This window comes from Artemia sp. Qi Xiang Cuo, chromosome 15 (assembly GCF_049724085.1).
Source record: "Artemia sp. Qi Xiang Cuo chromosome 15, ASM4972408v1, whole genome shotgun sequence".
Lineage (NCBI taxonomy): Eukaryota > Metazoa > Arthropoda > Branchiopoda > Anostraca > Artemiidae > Artemia > Artemia sp. Qi Xiang Cuo.
Window position 1 is genome coordinate 12,196,394 of NC_142808.1, and position 19,261 is coordinate 12,215,654.

A 19,261-nucleotide genomic window follows, 5' to 3' on the forward strand; every position below is an offset into this window, starting at 1 on the left:
TCCTCCTAGGAGATCCTAGGAGATATCAGGTGAATGGGTTTTATTTATTTATTGATTGCGAATTATGGTCGTTTTACGCATGAAAAGTTATTTGACCTTATTTCTGCTTATCTTTGATTTAGTCTAGCTCTTTAATTTTATTTGATAAACTTCTTTGATGGAAAGTCTTTTTTTTAATTAATTTATATTCGTTTCCATATGACAATGTCTTTTTAATTGGCTAACTAAAGAATATTTTACATCTTTTAGGTTTTTCTCTACAAGAATCCAGATTTTTGCTTATTATTTACATGTTGGACGGAATTATGCAACAATTTCTAATAATAGTTGTACTATAGTGCTTTGGATGGATTTGTATGGCGGATATTATTCAAATATTGTATATGTGTTGAAAGTCTGCATAATCTTTAGGGTTCTATAGGCCTGAAGGAACAATAACCCCCATCATGTTACAACCTTGAGTATAGATAAATATTAATTAGCCATCCCCCTCCACATGCCCTGAAAGTTTCAACTTAATTTCCTTAACCTTTCCTGAGATACCGCAGATACACCCTTTTGACAACCGTGGACGCACATAGTTCTTCTTGATTTAGTTAAATTTCCTACTTAACATGCCCTGACATTTTTAACTAAATACTCTTAATCCTTCCTCAGATATCGCAGATCTTTTGATCTCGTTCGACATCTCCAATAACATACCCTGAATGTCCAATGTAATACTCTTATTTTTTGCTGGGACAATGCACAGACACTCCTTTGACAGTCTAGATAAACATAGTTTATTTTTATTTAGTTTTATATCCCCCTAAACCTTCCCAAAATTTTAGAATTTATACCCTATTCCATTCTTGAGATATTGCATCTGTGCCATTGCGTCAACCTGGATGCACTTAACTGTTACGATTTAATTCAATAGCAGTAGTAGTAGTAGTACCAGTAGCAGTAGTAGAACCAGTAGTAGTGGTAGTAATAGTAGTTGTTATTGTAGCAGTAGTAGCAGTCACCACTAGTCACAATTGCAGTTACAGGTAGCCATGGTCGCCGTTCCAAGTAGTCGCAGAGGCAGTCACAAGTAGTCACAGTCGCAAGCATTCGCAGTCACTATGTCAAGCATTCGCAGTCACACTTGCAAGTAGTTGCATTTGCAGTCTTGACTAGCTGCAGACACAAGCAGTTGTTGCAGTCAAAGTAGCGTGTAGTTGCAATCACAGTTCCAAGTAGTGACAGTCACAGTCACAAGTGGTTGGAGTCGTGGTCGCAGTTTTGGAGTTGCAGTCGCAAGTATTCGCAGTTTCAAGCAGTCACAAACCCAAGCAGTCAAAAGCAGTCACAGTCATAACATAGCAGTAGCAGTGCTAGTTGTAGCATAAGCAGTTATATTAGCAGTAAAAGTGGTATTATCAGTTGTAGCAGCCCTGAAAGGTTCAATTTAATACGTTCGGCTGTTCCTGAGATTTTGCCAATTTGCTCTTTTAAAAACCTGCATGCATACAGTACGTATTGATTTTGTTCAACATACACCCCAGCATCTCCTGAAAATTTCACTCTTTAATGCCCTTACCCATTTCAGATATATTGCAGATAAACCCTTTTACAATCCATAGCACAAGAACAAGTAATACTTGTATCAGTTGTAGTAGTAGCAATAGTGGTAGTCTGTGCACAATGCCTATTGATTAATCCAACATCCCCCCCCCCCTAACAGACTCTGACAGTTCCAAATTGACGTTTTAACCCATTCTAAGACTTTTTTTTAATATTAACATGCTCATGTTAGCTCCAGATTGTATTGAATAAATATATTCTATTCTAAAAGAAAAGAATCTCCAATTGTTTGGACCTACATGTTATTCAATTGTGGGATACTTGTTAATTATCCAGAACACACTCAAGAATTTTGATATGTAAGATCTGAAAAAAATGGTTTAGCTGTCTGTATTTGGAGACAATTAACTGAGGCTCGGTGGAAAACTCGGTGTTGCAGGTATATTTCAATTAAATAGCTAATAAATAAATAGCTATGCAGGTAAGATCCTTTGGGGTCTAAAATCACCAACTAATTTGCTAATATTATATCTCCTTTAAAATGTAGATTTTAAAGGCATTTAAATGTAGGGATAGCCCAATAAAGCTACACGCGAATAATGGTAGTTTAGTCTTAGGATGCTACTTTTACTTTAATAGAATGAATAAACTGGCAAGCCAGATAGCACTATGTTGCCTGAAAAGGTTTACATCCAACTAGCTGGATATTATAAAGTAATTGGTAATTGCCAAGAAATATTTTTATCTAGCAATCACCAAACAACTTAGAGAAGTTATGTCTGCTTGATATGTACCAAGTATTGATATATCAAGTATATCACTTTTAAGTTTGATATATCAAGCTTACCTATTGAGCTTGATATATCAAATATATCAAGTTTGATATGTAAGATTGATACGTATGATATGTATATGTTGAAAGACAAGATATGTTTTTATCCACTTAGTGAGATATTCATACTGTGGCCTTAGATCAACTATTATCCAAAGGCATATATTTAGTATATGGCATAGAAAATCCAGATATTCAGTTAGATAGGTATATGTTCAATATTCTCAACTTAATATTATATATGATCTTGATGCTTAGTGAAGTTGGATATATTTTTTTACAATGCATAGAATATAAATTTCTTTAATCACATTCTATACTTTATAATAGGCAGCATTTTTGTGTTAATCACATTCTCATGGTTTCTTCCATAGTTATTCATTTTGCAATAATATTTTATCCAACAATTCCACTGGAATCCCTTAGAAAGCTATTTTTTTTAAGCTAGAAATTTGGGGAAGTATTAACAAAGAATACATAGCATATAACAAGATTATAAATAAACAACAAAGAAATATATTATTTAGAACAATATCAATCAAAAATATGGACTGCTTCAATTGTAAATGTGCAGAGCAGCAGCTCTCCAGAATGAGACATGCTAAACAGGGAGATAGGCATTTACAGATTGCTAATTTTATGTTCTTTTTTATAGTTAAAGGCATATTTGTGACAAATATGCCCCCCTCCCCTAAAGGTCCCATATATAGCTCCAGGATTTACTTCAAACTAAACTAAAAAAAAAACTAAAACTGTGAGATTCTTATGTTCTAACATGCAGCATGCTTATATTGATCAAATTATCAAGTTTCCTGCCATTATTGTTCATACTTTAACAAAGTTAAAATAATATTCTTTTAATCCAAAATTCAATACAATAACTCAGGCTAAACTGTATACACTCAAGTCTACAGAGTAACTAGTTTAATAAGATGTCAAACAATATAAACAAAGGAAAATGAATATGTTATTAGGTCTATATATGGGTCCACCAGGAGGGGGGCAGGGCAACATTGTCAACATGACTATTATGTTATATAGGAGCACAAAATAAGGAATCTAACAGTATTACTTTTATTATATGATAGTTTTATATATAGCCTAGAACTATAGCATATATGAGACCATTTAGAGGGGGGGCTGAATAATCATTAATTAGTTTTAGCCAAAAAAGAGCATGAAATCAGCAATCTAAAAATTCCCCTCTTTTTGTTTTAGCATGTCTTCGTTTGTAGAGCACCTAGCCTGAACATTTGCTACTTCACATTACCCCACCCTCCTCTCAATGGACAAATATATAGCCCAAATTAGGCTATGTATACTACTGACAGATCAACTCAGTGCAGCACCAAACTGCCTGGGATCAGCACATGCTCTTTGATCCCAATCTATTCAAAGCCTCTCTCCTTACACCCTCCCAAGTAGTTCCCATTTCCCTTAAATCTTTCCTTCAAACATCCTCCCACCCCATTCAAGGACAAGCCACTTTTTGTTTGGTCATAGATGGTTGGAAAACAAGAACAATTTTTGGTAATCTGTCATCCTTCATAGACAAAACATGTCCAAGCCATCTAATCCTTTCTCTGATTATAACCTTAGATAGCAGGATTGAACCATATTTTTCATACAGCTTACTATTTGAGATACAATCAGTCAGTAAGGTACCAAAAACCAAATATGTTGAGCAATTTCTCTGGAAAACATCTAGCAACTCCTCTCCTGTTTTTTTGGAGTGCCCAACCTTCAGACCCATATTTGACCATTGACATCACTGGAGCTTCCAATATTCTAATCTTTGTTTGTAAACCTATCTTCCTATTCTTCAAAACCTTTTTCAACTGTGAAAAAACAAAAACACCCTGGGCCTTGGCCATTTTCCTTTTAGTTTTTACATTGCATCCACCATCTTTACTAATAATACTGCCTAAGTAAGTGAAGCTGTTCACTTGATTGACCTTCCTGTTATGCAACATCACCTCTTCGCTTTCACTTATTCCTATTCTTAGGAACTTTATCTTCTTGACATTAGTGTTTAAACCTATTCTTGCACCTTGCACCCTGAACTTGCAAAACCTCTAAAAAGTTCATTCACTTTGCTAACATTTTCATCTAGGATGCATAAATCATCAGTATGATTTAAGTTTAGGACATTTTTACTTCCAATTCTAATTCTCTGTTCTCTCATTGCCTTTGCTCCTTAGGAAAAAGTCCATCAAAAGCTCATTAGATAGGGATAGAATGCAGCCCTGCTACACTCCTGATTTAATACAGAAGCAGCAACTAACCTCATTTCCTACCTTAACCACAGCAATTTTATTCTTGTACATATTACTATTTGCTTTAATGTGTTTATCTAGTATACCACAGCCTACAAGAATAGGACCTTTGCTAAAGCTCTTGGAGGGGAAACAATATTTAGTGATAGGCCTAGACATTCTGAATGATGTATCCTAGCTTAGTATTCTACAATGCTTTAAAGAAATTTTTAGAATCATATAGGGTATTAGTGCACAGTTAGCTTACTGAAAAGGAAACACAGTAAAATCCTGAAACCAACTTCAAAACATCCTAAAATACTTACTTGTATCATTCATAAAAGCACTTCATTTTAGTGCTGGGCAACAATTTGATTAAATGATATATCAATATTTTTACTTTTGATACTTGATATTTTTGATTAATTCCTGCCTTTGTCAAAGTTAAATACAAAATTATATTTAAAATGTATTTTGCACAATATTTTTTTTCAAACTTAGAATAGTATAAAACCAAACAATAAAAACAAACTTTGATTACATAAATGAATATCAAAGAAATCCAAATTTGAAATTCCTTGGTCTCAGGATAAAGATAGATAACCTACTGGCAACTTTTGGCTATTCAAAATCAGCAACATGTCAATGTTTTCCCCTGAGAATTGGTTCTACTTTTCAGTTATGAAATAAATAAAAAACACGTTTTTTCAACTGAAAGTAAGGCTCAGCATTAAAACTTAAAACAAACAGAAATTATTCTGTACATGAAAGGGATGCCCCTCATAATTTTTTTTTTTAGTATTTTGAAAAAGCTTCTTATTAAAAAGTCAAACCTTACCATATAAGGCAAGGTATTGAGGAGGGTGTATCTCCCTTTGCATGCGGTAGGATTTATTTTTGTTTTAAGCAATGTTCCTCCCTAGTTTCAGTTGAAAAAAACTATTTTTATTGTTTAATTTCTGATTACTGTCAAATAATGCAGGCAAATCTGCCTATCTCCTCTGGTGGACAATTCCCCCCTCTCCCAACAACATCACCCTCCCCGAACACAAATCCATACCTCCTGAAAATTCCACCCGGAAATTTTCTAGCAGACAATTTCGCCTAGGAAATTCTTTTTTGTCTACTTTCATTTGAAAAAAGATTATTTTTCATTTAATTCTTACTCTTTTTTCAAATCATACCAGAAAAACACTTTGATGGGAAATTTTCCTGGAAATTCTGTCCTCCAAATGGGAAGTTTCTACCAGGGAAAATTCTCCCATGGAGAATCTCTCCTGCAGAAAATTCTGCCATGAAGAATTTCTCCCACGGAAAACTTCCTCATAAAGAATTTATCCCATGGGAAATCCCTCCCTACCACAGAAAAATTCCCAAGGCAACTTTAACCTCTCTGAAAATTTCCCCGGAACATCTCTAGATGTAAAATTGAATCAGCAAAGAGAAAGTAAGATAAATTTTGTGTAGAAGTTCTGGCAAATTCTCCCATATAAAATTTTCCCTTGTAAGTTCATCTCTCAAAACTTCCTGTCCATTTGAAATCTCCCAATGGAAAATTCCCAGTGCACAAAATTCCCACTCCCCAAAAATATCTGTTTACATAAAAATAACAAATACTGTATGTAAACAATAAGCAAAACCCATAAATTATAGCCATTCCCCCAGGTACTGTGGGGGAAGGGATTTCCCTGGAACATCTCTATATGAAAAATTGAACTGGCAAAGAGAAAGTCAGATTTTGTATAAAACTTCTGACACATTCTCCTGTGTAAAATTCCTTGTCGTAAGTTCATCCCTGGAAACTTTCCTGCCAATACAAAATCGCCCCACAAAAAATTCCCCCTCTCCAAAAATCTCTGTTTACTAACAAATAAAAAATACTATATGTAAACAATAGGAAAAATTCTTAACTTACAGTCCTCCCCCCAGGATTTCTCCTTGTAGAGCTCTGGAATGATGACTAATTGTATGCAAGAATCACTGGTGACCAGGTGCTGCTCCATCTTTGATAGCATCCCAATTGAATTTACACTCTTTGGAGGACCACTCAGCATCTACCCTTTGTTTAAAAACGTCAACAGATTCAACAGTAACATTTTCATTAAATAATTTGTTCCAATTGTTGACAATACGTGTTGAGAAGAATTGAGTACGGACTCTAGATGTTGTAGACTGCTTGACAAGTTTCAAATGATGACCTCTAGTTCTTGAATTGGTGCTAACAGCAGGGAATAAAGCTGGGAGAATGTTAATTAGCCCTAAATAACTTTAAGGCTAAAATGGCATCCCCTCTATTTCTCCTGTATACAAGTGCAGGGAGATTCAACTTTGATAGTCTTACAGGATAGAAAATCTCTTGCATGCCAGATATGACTTTAGTGGCACGTCTCTGGACATCTTCAAGAATTTTTATATCTTTTTTAAAATATGGAGAGGCAAGTGACATTCCAAAACTATTTGTATTTAATAATGTATATTAAAATTTGTTAAACCAATGTTGTTATACCAAATACAACATACCTGAAATGATTTTGTTAGTTTTATTGCTTCTACTTTTTGCATAGTGTTTCATACTTTTATACATTAAATGAAGTTGAAGAAAACAAAGAAACCAGAATATACATGTCAAATATACCAGGTTCCAACAACAGGTATTCCCTAAGTATTTTGACACATGTTGAATACACCAGGTTCTGCCCACAAGTATTCCCTAAGTATTTCAAAACATGTCAAATTGGGTTCTGACTTGCATTGAAAACAGGTAACTTTTTTCTTGTATCAAATTTGTAGGTGAAAATGCTCTAATTTCGGAAAATCGGAGTTTTGTACCCTTTTCAGATAAAGCCTAAAACTTCTCATCAAATAGTTAGATTCCTAGATGTTTTTCATACATACCAAAACCCTTTCTAACCAAAAGTCTTTAAATTAAAACTTCTGGAGTAGAAAACTGTTCTTTTTACAAAAACTGTCAAATCATTGGTGCCTTTATCCTAGTTGCCCTCCAACAATTTTGGTCACTTTAAAGGCACTATAACTTTGAAAATTTGTTTGAACAAGCCCTCTTATAATATTCTTGGACCATTGATCTGATACAATTACCCTGGCAAAAAAAACCGCAAAAAACAAATGAACATGCATCTATGATCTTTCTTCTGACAAAAATACAAAATTCCACATTTTTGCAGATAGGAGGTTGAAACCTTTAAGGTAGGGTTGACACACTGAATCAGATGGTGCACTTTTCATTAAGATTCCTTGAATTTTTGGAGGTGTTTCTCCCCTTTCTTAACAATCATACATATTTTCTTAGGCTTGTAGCCTTTGATGGGTACCAAATGACCACTTTTTCCTAGTGGTGGCAAAAACTCAACACTAGCAACATCATCTGGTGATTTTGTAATTACAGGGTCTAAAACCGAAGGAGTTGAATTAGCGCGCAAATGAGTAGGGTTTTGAATGTGCTGATGCAAATAATGCTCATGCAAAGTTTCTAGGAATTGATTTTCAAATGACTCATCAGAAAGTTGTGTTGTACTTGATGTCCAATCAATAGAAGGCAGGTTAAAGTCAGCAACTGCTAGAAACTTAGAACTAGATAAAGAGATAATGGATAAATACTGCAATATTTTTATATTATTAAATGAAGACAATTCACAAACACTAGGACTACGATAAATGGCTACAATGGCTCTAAAAGCAATTGAGGACCCGGGTAATTTCACATCAACTACTAAGGATTCACTTATAATTGAAGAAATTGGGTCATTAACTTCAATATACTTTAATGAGGTATGAACATAAATGAAAATTCCACGCTTATAATTAGTATTTATAATGAGATTATAATCAGGCACTTGCTGGAAAAATACATCTGGGTGCTAACAATTCTTGGGTAGTGATTCTGTAATAACAATAACATGGGGTTTGCAGGTTGATATTAGGGCATGAAATTCATCAATTTTTGTAGATAAACAGTCTGCGTTTGTATATAGAACAGATAAATTACTTTGTTTGTTAAAACTATGTAGAGGCAGGGAATACGGTTTTAAAGGGCCATTCTGTTCTTTGGGGTAATGGCTCCCCGTTTTTATCACTATACAACAATTTTTAATTCCTAAATTTTGCTCACCAGCAGCAGCTCTTTTCTTGATTTCTTCTACTAATTCTTTCCTGTGTAGACGGTCTTCTTTTGAGGTATCAGCATAGAAACGAATGTCTCCCTTTTTAATGCGGGACTGTGTTAGGATGTCAATTTTAGATTTAAAGGAACTGACTGAGAACAGTAATGGATCTGTTTGATTGGATGAGTTGGGAGCATTTGAGTTAGGGTTAGTGCTTGTCAGCCTTTGCAAATTGGTCACTGCACCTACATCAATTTGAAACCTGTTTTTTAGAAAATATTGTAAGACCTGTAAGTCATTGGTTTGGGGTGGAAGACCATAAGCAACTAAATTCATGCGTCTTTCCAGTCTGTCTTTTTTTGTAGCACCATCTTTTAAACTTCAGTTTTCAGCTTATCAACAATGGTATGATTGACCATTTCCTCAACATTGGCCATGGACACCTTAAATGAGATAATATTTTCTAGACTCTCAACTCTAGCATTAATACCTTCAAGAAAGGTATGCATTTCATTTTGAAAACCAACCTACATAGCTTTCATTTCACTACAATGCTCATTAAGAGCTGAAGTCAGTAGCTGGGGAAGATCTTACTGGGCTGAACCTCTAGATTTACACATGGGGCATACCCAGGTGCTACCAAGTCAGTTATTCATTTTTACAAAGATATCATATTCAGAGGAGGACATTGATAAGCATTGTGCACACAACCATTGGTCACATTTATCAAATTGTATAGCACAAAAACTGTTGCCAAACAAACACCAAGCAACAGCACATTTATCAATGCCTTTTTCAGGAGTAATTGGTTTCTGACGTTTGTTACTTTGTGGAGGGGGCATCACACTGGTAATAGGCTACTAAACTGGCTGCAATTTCAAAACTGCCAACAGGTGTGCAGATTCTATAATCAATAATCAAGTATACTGAGGCTACCCAGACTTCTAAGGTGAGGGGTAATGCAACAAAGTATAAACATACACTTGTATAGTTAGTAGTGCTCAGCTGTCACAACTGTAGGCTACTAGTAGACATAGCCAGCAATAAGTGAGAAATAAAAATCTGAATAAGCTCACTATATGAAACTAATCAAAATGTAGGAGAAAAAAAAACCTTATCCAATTATTGTCTGGTAGGCTGTTATTTTTATATATAGGCTATTTTTTTATTAACTGCTTTTCTTATTTATACAATATGATATATATAATTTTATATATTTGGAATAAGCATAGAAATCCAATTCTTTCTCGTATTGTTATCAAAATCACATATCAATCTCACGTCACTGGTCTTTAAACTAATGGAAGGGTGTATCAGAGACTGCATACTGCACCATGTTTTAGAGAACAAACTGATAAACCCAGATCAGTATGGTTTCCTTCCAAAGAAAAGTTGTACCACACAACTATTAGACACGCTCAACAAAGGGACCCAAGATCTGGAAGAAGGCCACAGTATCCTGGTAGTATCGTTTGATGTTGAAAAGCATTTGAGAGCATCTCCCATCCACATCTTGTCAAACAAACACAGGATTTTCGTCTCCAGTCACAACTACTAAACTGAGTTGAGTCTTTCCTGAAAAACTGAATGCAAAGAGTCAGGGTTGGTGAGACCCTTTCTGAACCAGTCAGAGTGACAAGTGGAGTCATTCAAGGTAGTGTTGTTTGGCCCCTCCTATTCATACTATTTATCAACAAAATTAACAGATGTATCTCAAGCTCTACCAAGACTTTTTGCAGATGACACTAAACTCTACAGAAAAATGGCATCACACATGGAGAAAGTCATCATTCAAGAAGACATCAGCAAACTGACAGAAAACCTGAAAAACCTTGGGCTAAACTTCAACACAAGCAAAACAAAAGTCACACAGATCAGCAAGAAAAAAGAAACAACCCCACAGCTAACTATAAAAAGTAGAACAGGTGCAAGGGTACCATTAGAGACAGTAGAATCAGAGAGAGACCTTGGAATCATTATTGACTCTCAACTTAAGTTTCATAACCACACAAATAAAATAGCTTCAAAGGCCTCTCAACTCACTGGTCTCATTAGGCGGAGCTTCAAGCATCTCAACCAGCAGACCATTGTAAAGCTGTACAAAGGGTTAGTAAGACCTACTATTGAGTATGGTAATATTATATGTGGGCCTCACTGTAAAACAGACTCAGCCAAGACATAAAAAGTTCAAAGACGAGCCACAAAGCTTCTTCCAGGCTTCAAAGAGATGAGTTATGAAGAGAGGTTACAGAAACTGCAACTTCCAACACTCGAGTACAGAAGAAAAAGAAGAGACCAAATCCAGATGTACAAAATGAAAAACAAGTTGGTAAAATACAGCTTCAAAAATTACTTTCAGCTCCCCAAAACCCAGACTACATGAGGTCACTTGGTAAAAGTGTTCAAACCCCATGCCCAAAAAAATCAAGAGCCAATTTCTGAAGTGTCTGTAGTGCAGATGGTTTGATATCATTTTATTATCCCTTCTTGTTTTAGTTTTGTTTTTGTTTAAAGCTTTTTCCAATAGGCAATGATTAGAAGTCCTCCAAAAAAAAAGTCCCCCCAGATCCCACCTCAAATAACAGTGAAACTGATACCCATCTTGGCTGGTCAAGCTCACTATCTTAAAGTTCAAATGATAGCTCAAATTCTGGGAATAGGACAATGATAAGTGTAGGGGCTAATGTCACCATAAATGATGATAATGGATTTCAAGAGGTCCTTTCTAGAAGCTCTAAAAAAGGAAAAAAATCTCCCCAATCAAACGCATTTCCCCTCTCCCTGCCCAAGATCCTCCCTCCCAGAACTTAGGAATTTACCTTAGAATTACTCCTACTACCCTCTTTAAAATAAAAAAGATTACTGCAATAAGAGTTGCAATTTTCAAATTGCTAAAATCAATGTTCTCTCCTAATATTTACTGGGATAGATCTCCACTAAAATCTGTCCAAGATCAGAATTTAGCAGAGGCAGCAATTAAATTAAATTCCCTTCTGAATACTACAATTCATACATCTAAATGGAACCCAAAACCATCCTCAACAAAAATAGTAGTTTATAATGTTCCCCCAGAAATATTCATTCAGGAGTTAAAAGAAGGGCTCTAAGATAGGGCTGGCAATACAATCCCAGTTGAAGATGTTACCAAACTTGGCAAACCTAACTCTAATGGCCTAAAAACAAGTAGATCCTTCTTATTTACACTGAAGGAAAAAATTAATATCCCAGAAAAATTATTCCTATTTGGGCAAATCAAACCACACAGAGAATAGAAGCCTAGGCCTATCCAGTGTCATAAGTGTCTCAAACTGTGACAAACAATAAACAAATGCAATGAAATTCTCCTAGAGTGTAGTAATTGTAAAGCATTCCATCCTAAAGAGTTGACAACCTGCAACAACACTCAGCCTACATGCATCAATTGCAAAGGCCCACATGAATCTACAAATAAATCACTATGCCCTGCATATAAGAAAAGAGCTCTAACACTCCAAATAGCAACAGAGAAGGCCATCCCATACCCATTTGCAGCAATGGAAGCAAATGCTGCCCAACAATACCAAATAAAGCCTGTAATGAAACCAACCAAAACCCCCAGGTCAAACGCCCCCCCTGCATCAAGTACCCTGTATAAAACATCATCTTCTAAGCCCCCTAGCTCACATCCTATCAGAAGGAATCACCAAGTCAACAAGCCTCCTTGTCCGGTGAGATGAGGTCAGCCTGCCCCCCCTCCCAAGAAGAAACAAACCAGAAACACTACCAAGAATTAATCACTTAACTGACAAACAGGATGCACAACCAAACATGCAATCCCCAAATATATGCTTAATTCTAAACTGTAATGCAGTTCAGGCCATGAACATACATCAACTACAGAAAACAAAAATCATTGCAGAATTGGCAAAAATCTACATCCCTGATGATATGCTCATTCAAGCAAAAAAAGATCTTGCTTTACTTTTAACAAAGCTGAACTTTGATACACAGTCATATGAAAAATAAATCAACTACACAACACATCAATAATCCAGTGGAATATAGGATCACTCTCAGCAAACAAGTAAAATGAAGTAATATCTTTTGTGAATAATAAATCTATTAATAATGCTTGCCTCCAGGAAATTCACTTAACCCAAAACCAACAAATTAAGTCTCTGGGACATACTATCCTGCGAAAGGATAGATCATCAGAGAGAAAAGGAGGTGGGGTAGCTTTATTAGTTCAAAATAATGTAAAATTCTGTGGCATCAATTATTCAGATTTTGCAAATGATGTTGATGCAATTGGTATCAGTATTTGGCTGAATAATATAAAAACCTACATAATTTCTTTAATTATATAAATAATTCTACTATGTTAAAAAATATCATTATTTGTGGAGATTTCAATGCCCACAGCCTTTTGTGAGGGAATAAACCAGCAAATAAAGCTGGTAAATTTGTTGAGCTTATGACTTCACATAATAATGAATTAGCTGTTGCTACCCCTTTAAACCTGAATACGTATTTCAACCCCAAAACTGACAAATTCTTCACAATGCACCTATAAAATGTGTCTTTAAATGTTTTGAATAAAATTTACATAAATAAAATTGACAGTCTGTGTACTGACCACTTTGCTATAGTTTGATCCCTAAATGAATCTGCTGAAACTCTTTCACATACCTCCGAATATATCAACACTAAAGCAAATTGGTCTATGTTCCAAAATAAGCTAAATGATGAAATTACAAGTTTCACTCAAAATTCATGCATTTCAAACACAACAGTTGACAGACATGCTGAAGTCTTGACGTCTTTGCTGATAAATACAGCTAATCATGCTATCTCCAGGACAACACCTAGGAAAACATTCCCTAAACACATTCCTAAAGCATGTTGGACAAATGAGTGCCTAAATAAATGGAGAACAAAAAAGACAGCTAGGACAGAATTCATAAAAAAAAACCATTACCTACTACAAATTTTAAAAAATTACAAGCAGAATCTAATCTAAAAAGGACTATAATAGATGCTAAATATAAATACTGGAATAATTTTGCAAATAATCTCTACAGAGAAACACATGAGCCAATTATACATAAAGTCATAAGCCACATCTGTGGGGAAAAGACTTCTCCCAACCCACTCCTGTATGAGCTTATACATAATAATACCCATTATGACAATGATAATGAAAAAGCTAAGCTAGTGCAACTCTTTTTGTTAACAAGCTAACATCAAATAATCAAAATGTCCCAAATTCCTATGAACCCAAGTTGCCAACCACGCCCAGGATCCGAGTATATAACTAGCACATTTTGAATCCAGGAAATGAATAATGCAATACATCATATTAGGACCAAAACTAGTGGCAGGTATGACAATATACACCCTACATGGATAAAGAATATCACCCCTTCATGCAAACAAGAAATGCTAAATTGTTATAATCACGCTTAAGCATCTTCTATGTTCCCCAATATATGGAAATGTTCATCCCTCCTACCAACCCTAAAGAAAAATAAACCCAACGATAACCCCGAGTCCTATAGACCCATAATGATTACTCTCGTGATGGGGAATATAGTGGAAAAAATGATATATTACAGACTCCTCTGGTTTGTTGAAAAAAATGATATAGTCCCTCAGACTCAAACTGGATTCAGGAAACAACACTTCTCAACAGATGCTTTCATTTTGCTAACAAATGCAATCAATGAATCTTTCTCAAAAAATAATGTCCTAGTCGCAGCTTTCCTAGATTTTGAAGGGGCATATGACAATGTGAACCACCGAATCCTTTTAAACAAACTTGCAAACCTTGGAGAACCCCCTAAGCTATTATCTTTTATTAAATCCTTCATAGAAGTGCAAAGTTTCATTGTTTGTGTTGGTTCAGTCTCTTCACCCCAAAAGACAACAACCAAAGGCCTACCTCAGGGAGCAGTCCTCAGTTGCCTCCTGTTTGCCCTATATCTCAGGGACATGAACCTACCCCACAAAAATCTACAATATGCTGACAATCTGGTGCTGTGGTCATCGGGCAAAACCTTTGAGATAGCACAGTCAAATGTGCAAAAGTCACTTTTCCAGTTTGAAAAATTCTCTCAACATTGAGATTTACCCATTGCACCTACCAGGGGAAAAATAATCCAATTTCACCAAAAGCAAAACCATGTTAATGCAAAACTAACTCTAAATAAAACAAATATTCCAGAAGATAATCATATTAATTACCTAGGTCTCATGCTTGACCAAAAACTTAATTTCCACCTCCACATTTCAAAGACAATAAAAAAATGCTATAGAAAAACAATTTTACTAAAAAGACTTCTTTCCACACTCTGGGGCTGTAAGGAGAAACCCTTATTGCAGTTTTATAAATCACATATAAGACCCCATATTGACTATGGGCTCATTGTCTATGGTGCATGTGCAAAGACCCAGATGCAAAAAATTGAAACAATACAAAACGATTTAATATGTGTCATATTTGGTCTTAGGAAACCCACAAGCACCAAGTTTGTGCTTATGGAAAGTGGATTAACAACAATAAGGGAGAGACTTAGCTTTCTCTTGACAAAACATTTTACAAAAATTGAATCAAATAGCTCACACACGCTACATAACTGGTTAAGAAATCCAGCCATGTATAGAGGCATCGCAGATGAGTATGCCAATATTCAGAAGAAGTTCCCCATACCAGCAAAGTCTATTGCACCCACTTTACCCCAATCCCCTCCATGGAATTGGTCAAGTCCCATAATCAATACTGACTTCTCAAAGTGGAATAAAGATTTAAACCCCATTGCTTTTGTCCAGAAAAAATTTGCAGAACTTTATACAATTACCTATAAAAATCACTTCCAAATATTTGTTGATGGGACAAAAATGAATGAGAAGGTTGAAAGTGGTGCTTTCCTTCCTCACCTGAAAATTGCAATGGGCGAGAGATTATATAATAATGTATCCGTAATGTCTGCTAAGTTAAATGCCAAAATGATGGCATTAGAACACCGGAAGGAAAACCAACCTTTGATTGCAAATTCAAGTAATATTGTCGTATTTTCTGACATTTTATCAAGCCTTGAGTTGCTGGCCTCAGCTCCTTAATATAAGTTGGATATTGACAATCATCATTCTCTCAGTATTATACATAATCTTGCTTCAAGTGGCATAAACTTATTTTCAGTATATTCCTAGCCACTCTGGCGTAAGTGGTAATCATAAGGTTGATGAAATAGCAAAAAATGCTATAAATATTGACCAGCCAAGTGGGAGACCAATCCCAATTAGAGATATTTACCAATGGAGGCTATCATATATTAATTTTAATAACATTAATCCTATCCTTTCCCCCTTTCCCAATAAGTATCTTTCTAAAATTTTTCATAGAATTTGTTCTGGAACAAATGGACTAAATTTTTTTGCATTCTCATATAAGTTTTCTAATTCAAGTGGTTCAATTCCCCTGTCCCCTCTTTGCAGGCATTGTAATATGAATAATGAAACAATTGACCATTGCCTATTTGAATGTAATATGCTGATGTCTGCACAACATACCTTGCTTTGTAAACTGTTAAAATACTTCAAATACCATAAAATCTCACTATCAGCCAAGAGCCTAGCCAACTATACCTGCACACAGAGCACAGAAATTGATATCTATCATCTTATATTTGAACTCCTTGAGTTGAAAGATCTACTGAAAGATATCTGAGAATATCTAATAAATAAGAGACAACCAAGCCAGTAGCTCTGTTGCCCACAGAGTGAAGCAAAAAGAAAAGGGCTAAATAGTATCAAATGAATAGCCTGCCTGCTGTGAATTAGAAGAATGAAAAACAAGTTGGTAAAATACAGCTTCAAAAATTACTTTCAGCTCCCCAAAACCCTGACTACATGAGGTCACTTGGTAAAAGTGTTCAAATCCCATGCCCAAAAAAATCAAGAGCCAATTTCTGGAGTGTAAGAGCTGCAGACAACCGGAACAGTCTCCCAAAAAGTGTTGTGTAAGCAGACACCCTAAGTACATTCAAAAATGGACTTGACTGATTCTGGAAAGAACACATGTACACACACAACTCTTAAACATCTGACTTTATTGACTTAAAACTGTTAAAACTACCATCTGTGCACACTTTTCCAAAGTTGATGTTGTGCTGAGGCTGCTAGCCATACATTCTGGGAAGACCCATACCCACAGTTTAAATTGCAGTATCAGATAGCCAAGTATCAGAGAAACAAGACTTGGCAAAGCAACTGACAGCCATCTAGAGAGTACTATAACAGGGATGTTTCCCCAAAGGCACTGAGGATCCTGTAAGTATAATAACCTTACTCAGAATTTCAATTTTAAGCCCTTTATGGTCCCTAAAAGATGATACATTTTCTCTAATTTTTGGGTATAGAAAAGGGTTCAAACATTGCCTTAAAACTTACTATTTAATTAATTAAATCCATCTTGTTAAAGTTATATTTCAACAGGCATTGACTGTTCATGATCCAACAGGATAAAGAATAAGAATGTTGGTTTTGAGAATCTTTTTTGCCGTGCTTAGTCTTTGCCATTCACCTAACAGAAAAAGAAGACTGTTTAAAATAGCAAAACTCATTTCAAAATTGTTCATCCAACTGTGTTGTGAAAAATGACTAGCGTTCCCAGTAGGCAAAACTCAGTGTGTTTTAAAATATCACAGCCCCCCCCATTGTGCCTACAAGTCCAGTGGACATTGTCTGTCATGAGTCAACCCAAAAATCTTGGTCACCCCTACTGTAATTCCACTGGGCTTTCCCAGTAGCAAAAGCTCATATAATACAAACAATCTCAGTTGCATGTAAGTCCAATGGATGATAGACTATCATCTAGTGGTGAAAATACTCATTTTATACAAAAAAAAGTCATGCCAGCTTTTCCTCTCACAGAGACTATCTGTCTTGGCTTTACTCTAATTAGACATGGCTTGGCTCTTAAGTGTTTCATAAATTCTACCAATTTGATAACCTAATTCAAATACCTGTGGATTACATAACTTTGAAGAAATGGGTTTATAATCAAATAGTAAGCTAAGTTTGAAACCAATATTTGACCCATTTTCATAGCTATAAATATAAACGTTATAGCTACAAATTCATCATCTTCAAGGTTCCATAAAGAGTTTAAAACTGAATTTCTAAGTAAAGCAATTATTATATTCTGAAAGAGCATAAAAAAGGCATCAAGTTACCTAATAGTGCATCAAGGCACCTAATTCATAGGTCAGTAATCAAAATATTCCACCATTACCATTGATGTTGCTTCTTTGTCCATAAATTTGTTTGAAGAAAAGAATGATGCATCGCAAACTGCAAGGAACATAGCAAATATAAGCCTATACTTTGGGCTAGGCTATATATTTGCACATTAGGGGTGATCAAGGTAAATTAAAGTGTTTTAGGAATGATATAAATAAGTATTTTATGATTTTTTAAGATGTTTTCAAAATTTGATAGTAGGCTATTTTCTTTTGAGCACTAAGTGCACACCAATAGGTTACCTTTTATAGTTTTTCCTTAAGGAAAGTGGGAGTACTAAGCTAATACCAATTAAATCAAAACAGTAGGGTTAAAATGGTGGTAAAATTATACTTTAGCTACTTTTGGCAGTAAAGTTCTACAAAATCATATTATTGAGTTAGGAATATATCTAAAACAACCTTTTAGGCCTTTTTTTATTCTTATTAAAAATATAATAACAATTTATTTTGTAAATTAATTTCAGCCCCCCCCCCTAGCTATGTCAATTCAGTGTTTGGTTAGGTATATGCGCGATAGGGGGGGGGGCTGAAATTCATTTCCAATAGAAATGCTTATTATATTCATAATCAGCATAAAAAAGGCATTGAATGGTGTATTCACTTTAGTCCTAACTCAATAATATGATTTTGTAGAACTTTACCCTTTTGGTTATCTTGGAAAAAGGTTAGGTTAAGAAAATGAAACTTTCAGGGATAGGTCTATAGGCCAAAGTATGTCCTGGTAAGGTATTTTGAAGTACCTACCTCTACTCTTCCTCCCTCTAGAGGGTCAATATTTGACAAAACAGCATTTTACCTTAATTTTCAGCTATCAGTTTCTTTTTTCTGGCTTTAGTTCTGAAAATCTAATTCTGTTATTTGAGTAGAATTTTAAGCCATATCAATGTTTTTTTGTTGTTATTTTTTTCAAAATTTAGAAAATGTATTTGCATATCTTTAAAACCTTATAAATTGGAAATGAACAAAGTTGTGAAGCTGAAAACAATTTTGTGGTTCTTCATTTAAGCAGAAGATGTATTTTTCAAAGTTCTACTTTTAAAACACACAAATTTTTAATGGTCACCAAATGTCAGGATGGCCCTCTAGAGGAAGGAGTAGAGGTAAATGCTTCAAACTTCCCAGGACATAGGCCTACTTTAGCCTGTAGACCCATCCCTGAAAGTTTCATTTTCCTAACCTAACCCCTTTCCAAGATAGCCAAAAGTACCTAAAGTATAATTTTAC

General features: G+C 35.1%; 2 protein-coding genes and 1 long non-coding RNA gene across 6 annotated transcripts in view; all 3 read right to left on the minus strand.

Annotated features, from left to right (window-relative positions):
• Nucleotides 1–19,261, minus strand: part of LOC148943326 (centrosome-associated zinc finger protein Cp190-like) — a 651,851-nt gene that overhangs the window by 379,901 nt on the left and 252,689 nt on the right. The window lies entirely within an intron of this gene.
• LOC148943328 (uncharacterized) overlaps nt 1–19,261 on the minus strand; it is a 406,409-nt gene that overhangs the window by 273,620 nt on the left and 113,528 nt on the right. The window lies entirely within an intron of this gene.
• Nucleotides 1–19,261, minus strand: part of eEFSec (eukaryotic translation elongation factor, selenocysteine-specific) — a 77,589-nt gene that overhangs the window by 57,577 nt on the left and 751 nt on the right. Inside the window, exon 1 of one of the 3 annotated variants that reach the window (XM_089101787.1) lies at nt 6,551–6,892. The exons of the other annotated variants lie outside the window; for them this stretch is intronic. Coding sequence (XP_088957913.1) covers nt 6,551–6,689 — 139 coding nt within the window. The 5' untranslated portion in view covers nt 6,690–6,892. Of the gene's footprint in view, nt 1–6,550; nt 6,893–19,261 lie in introns of those variants that run through there. 3 annotated transcript variants of the gene reach the window in all.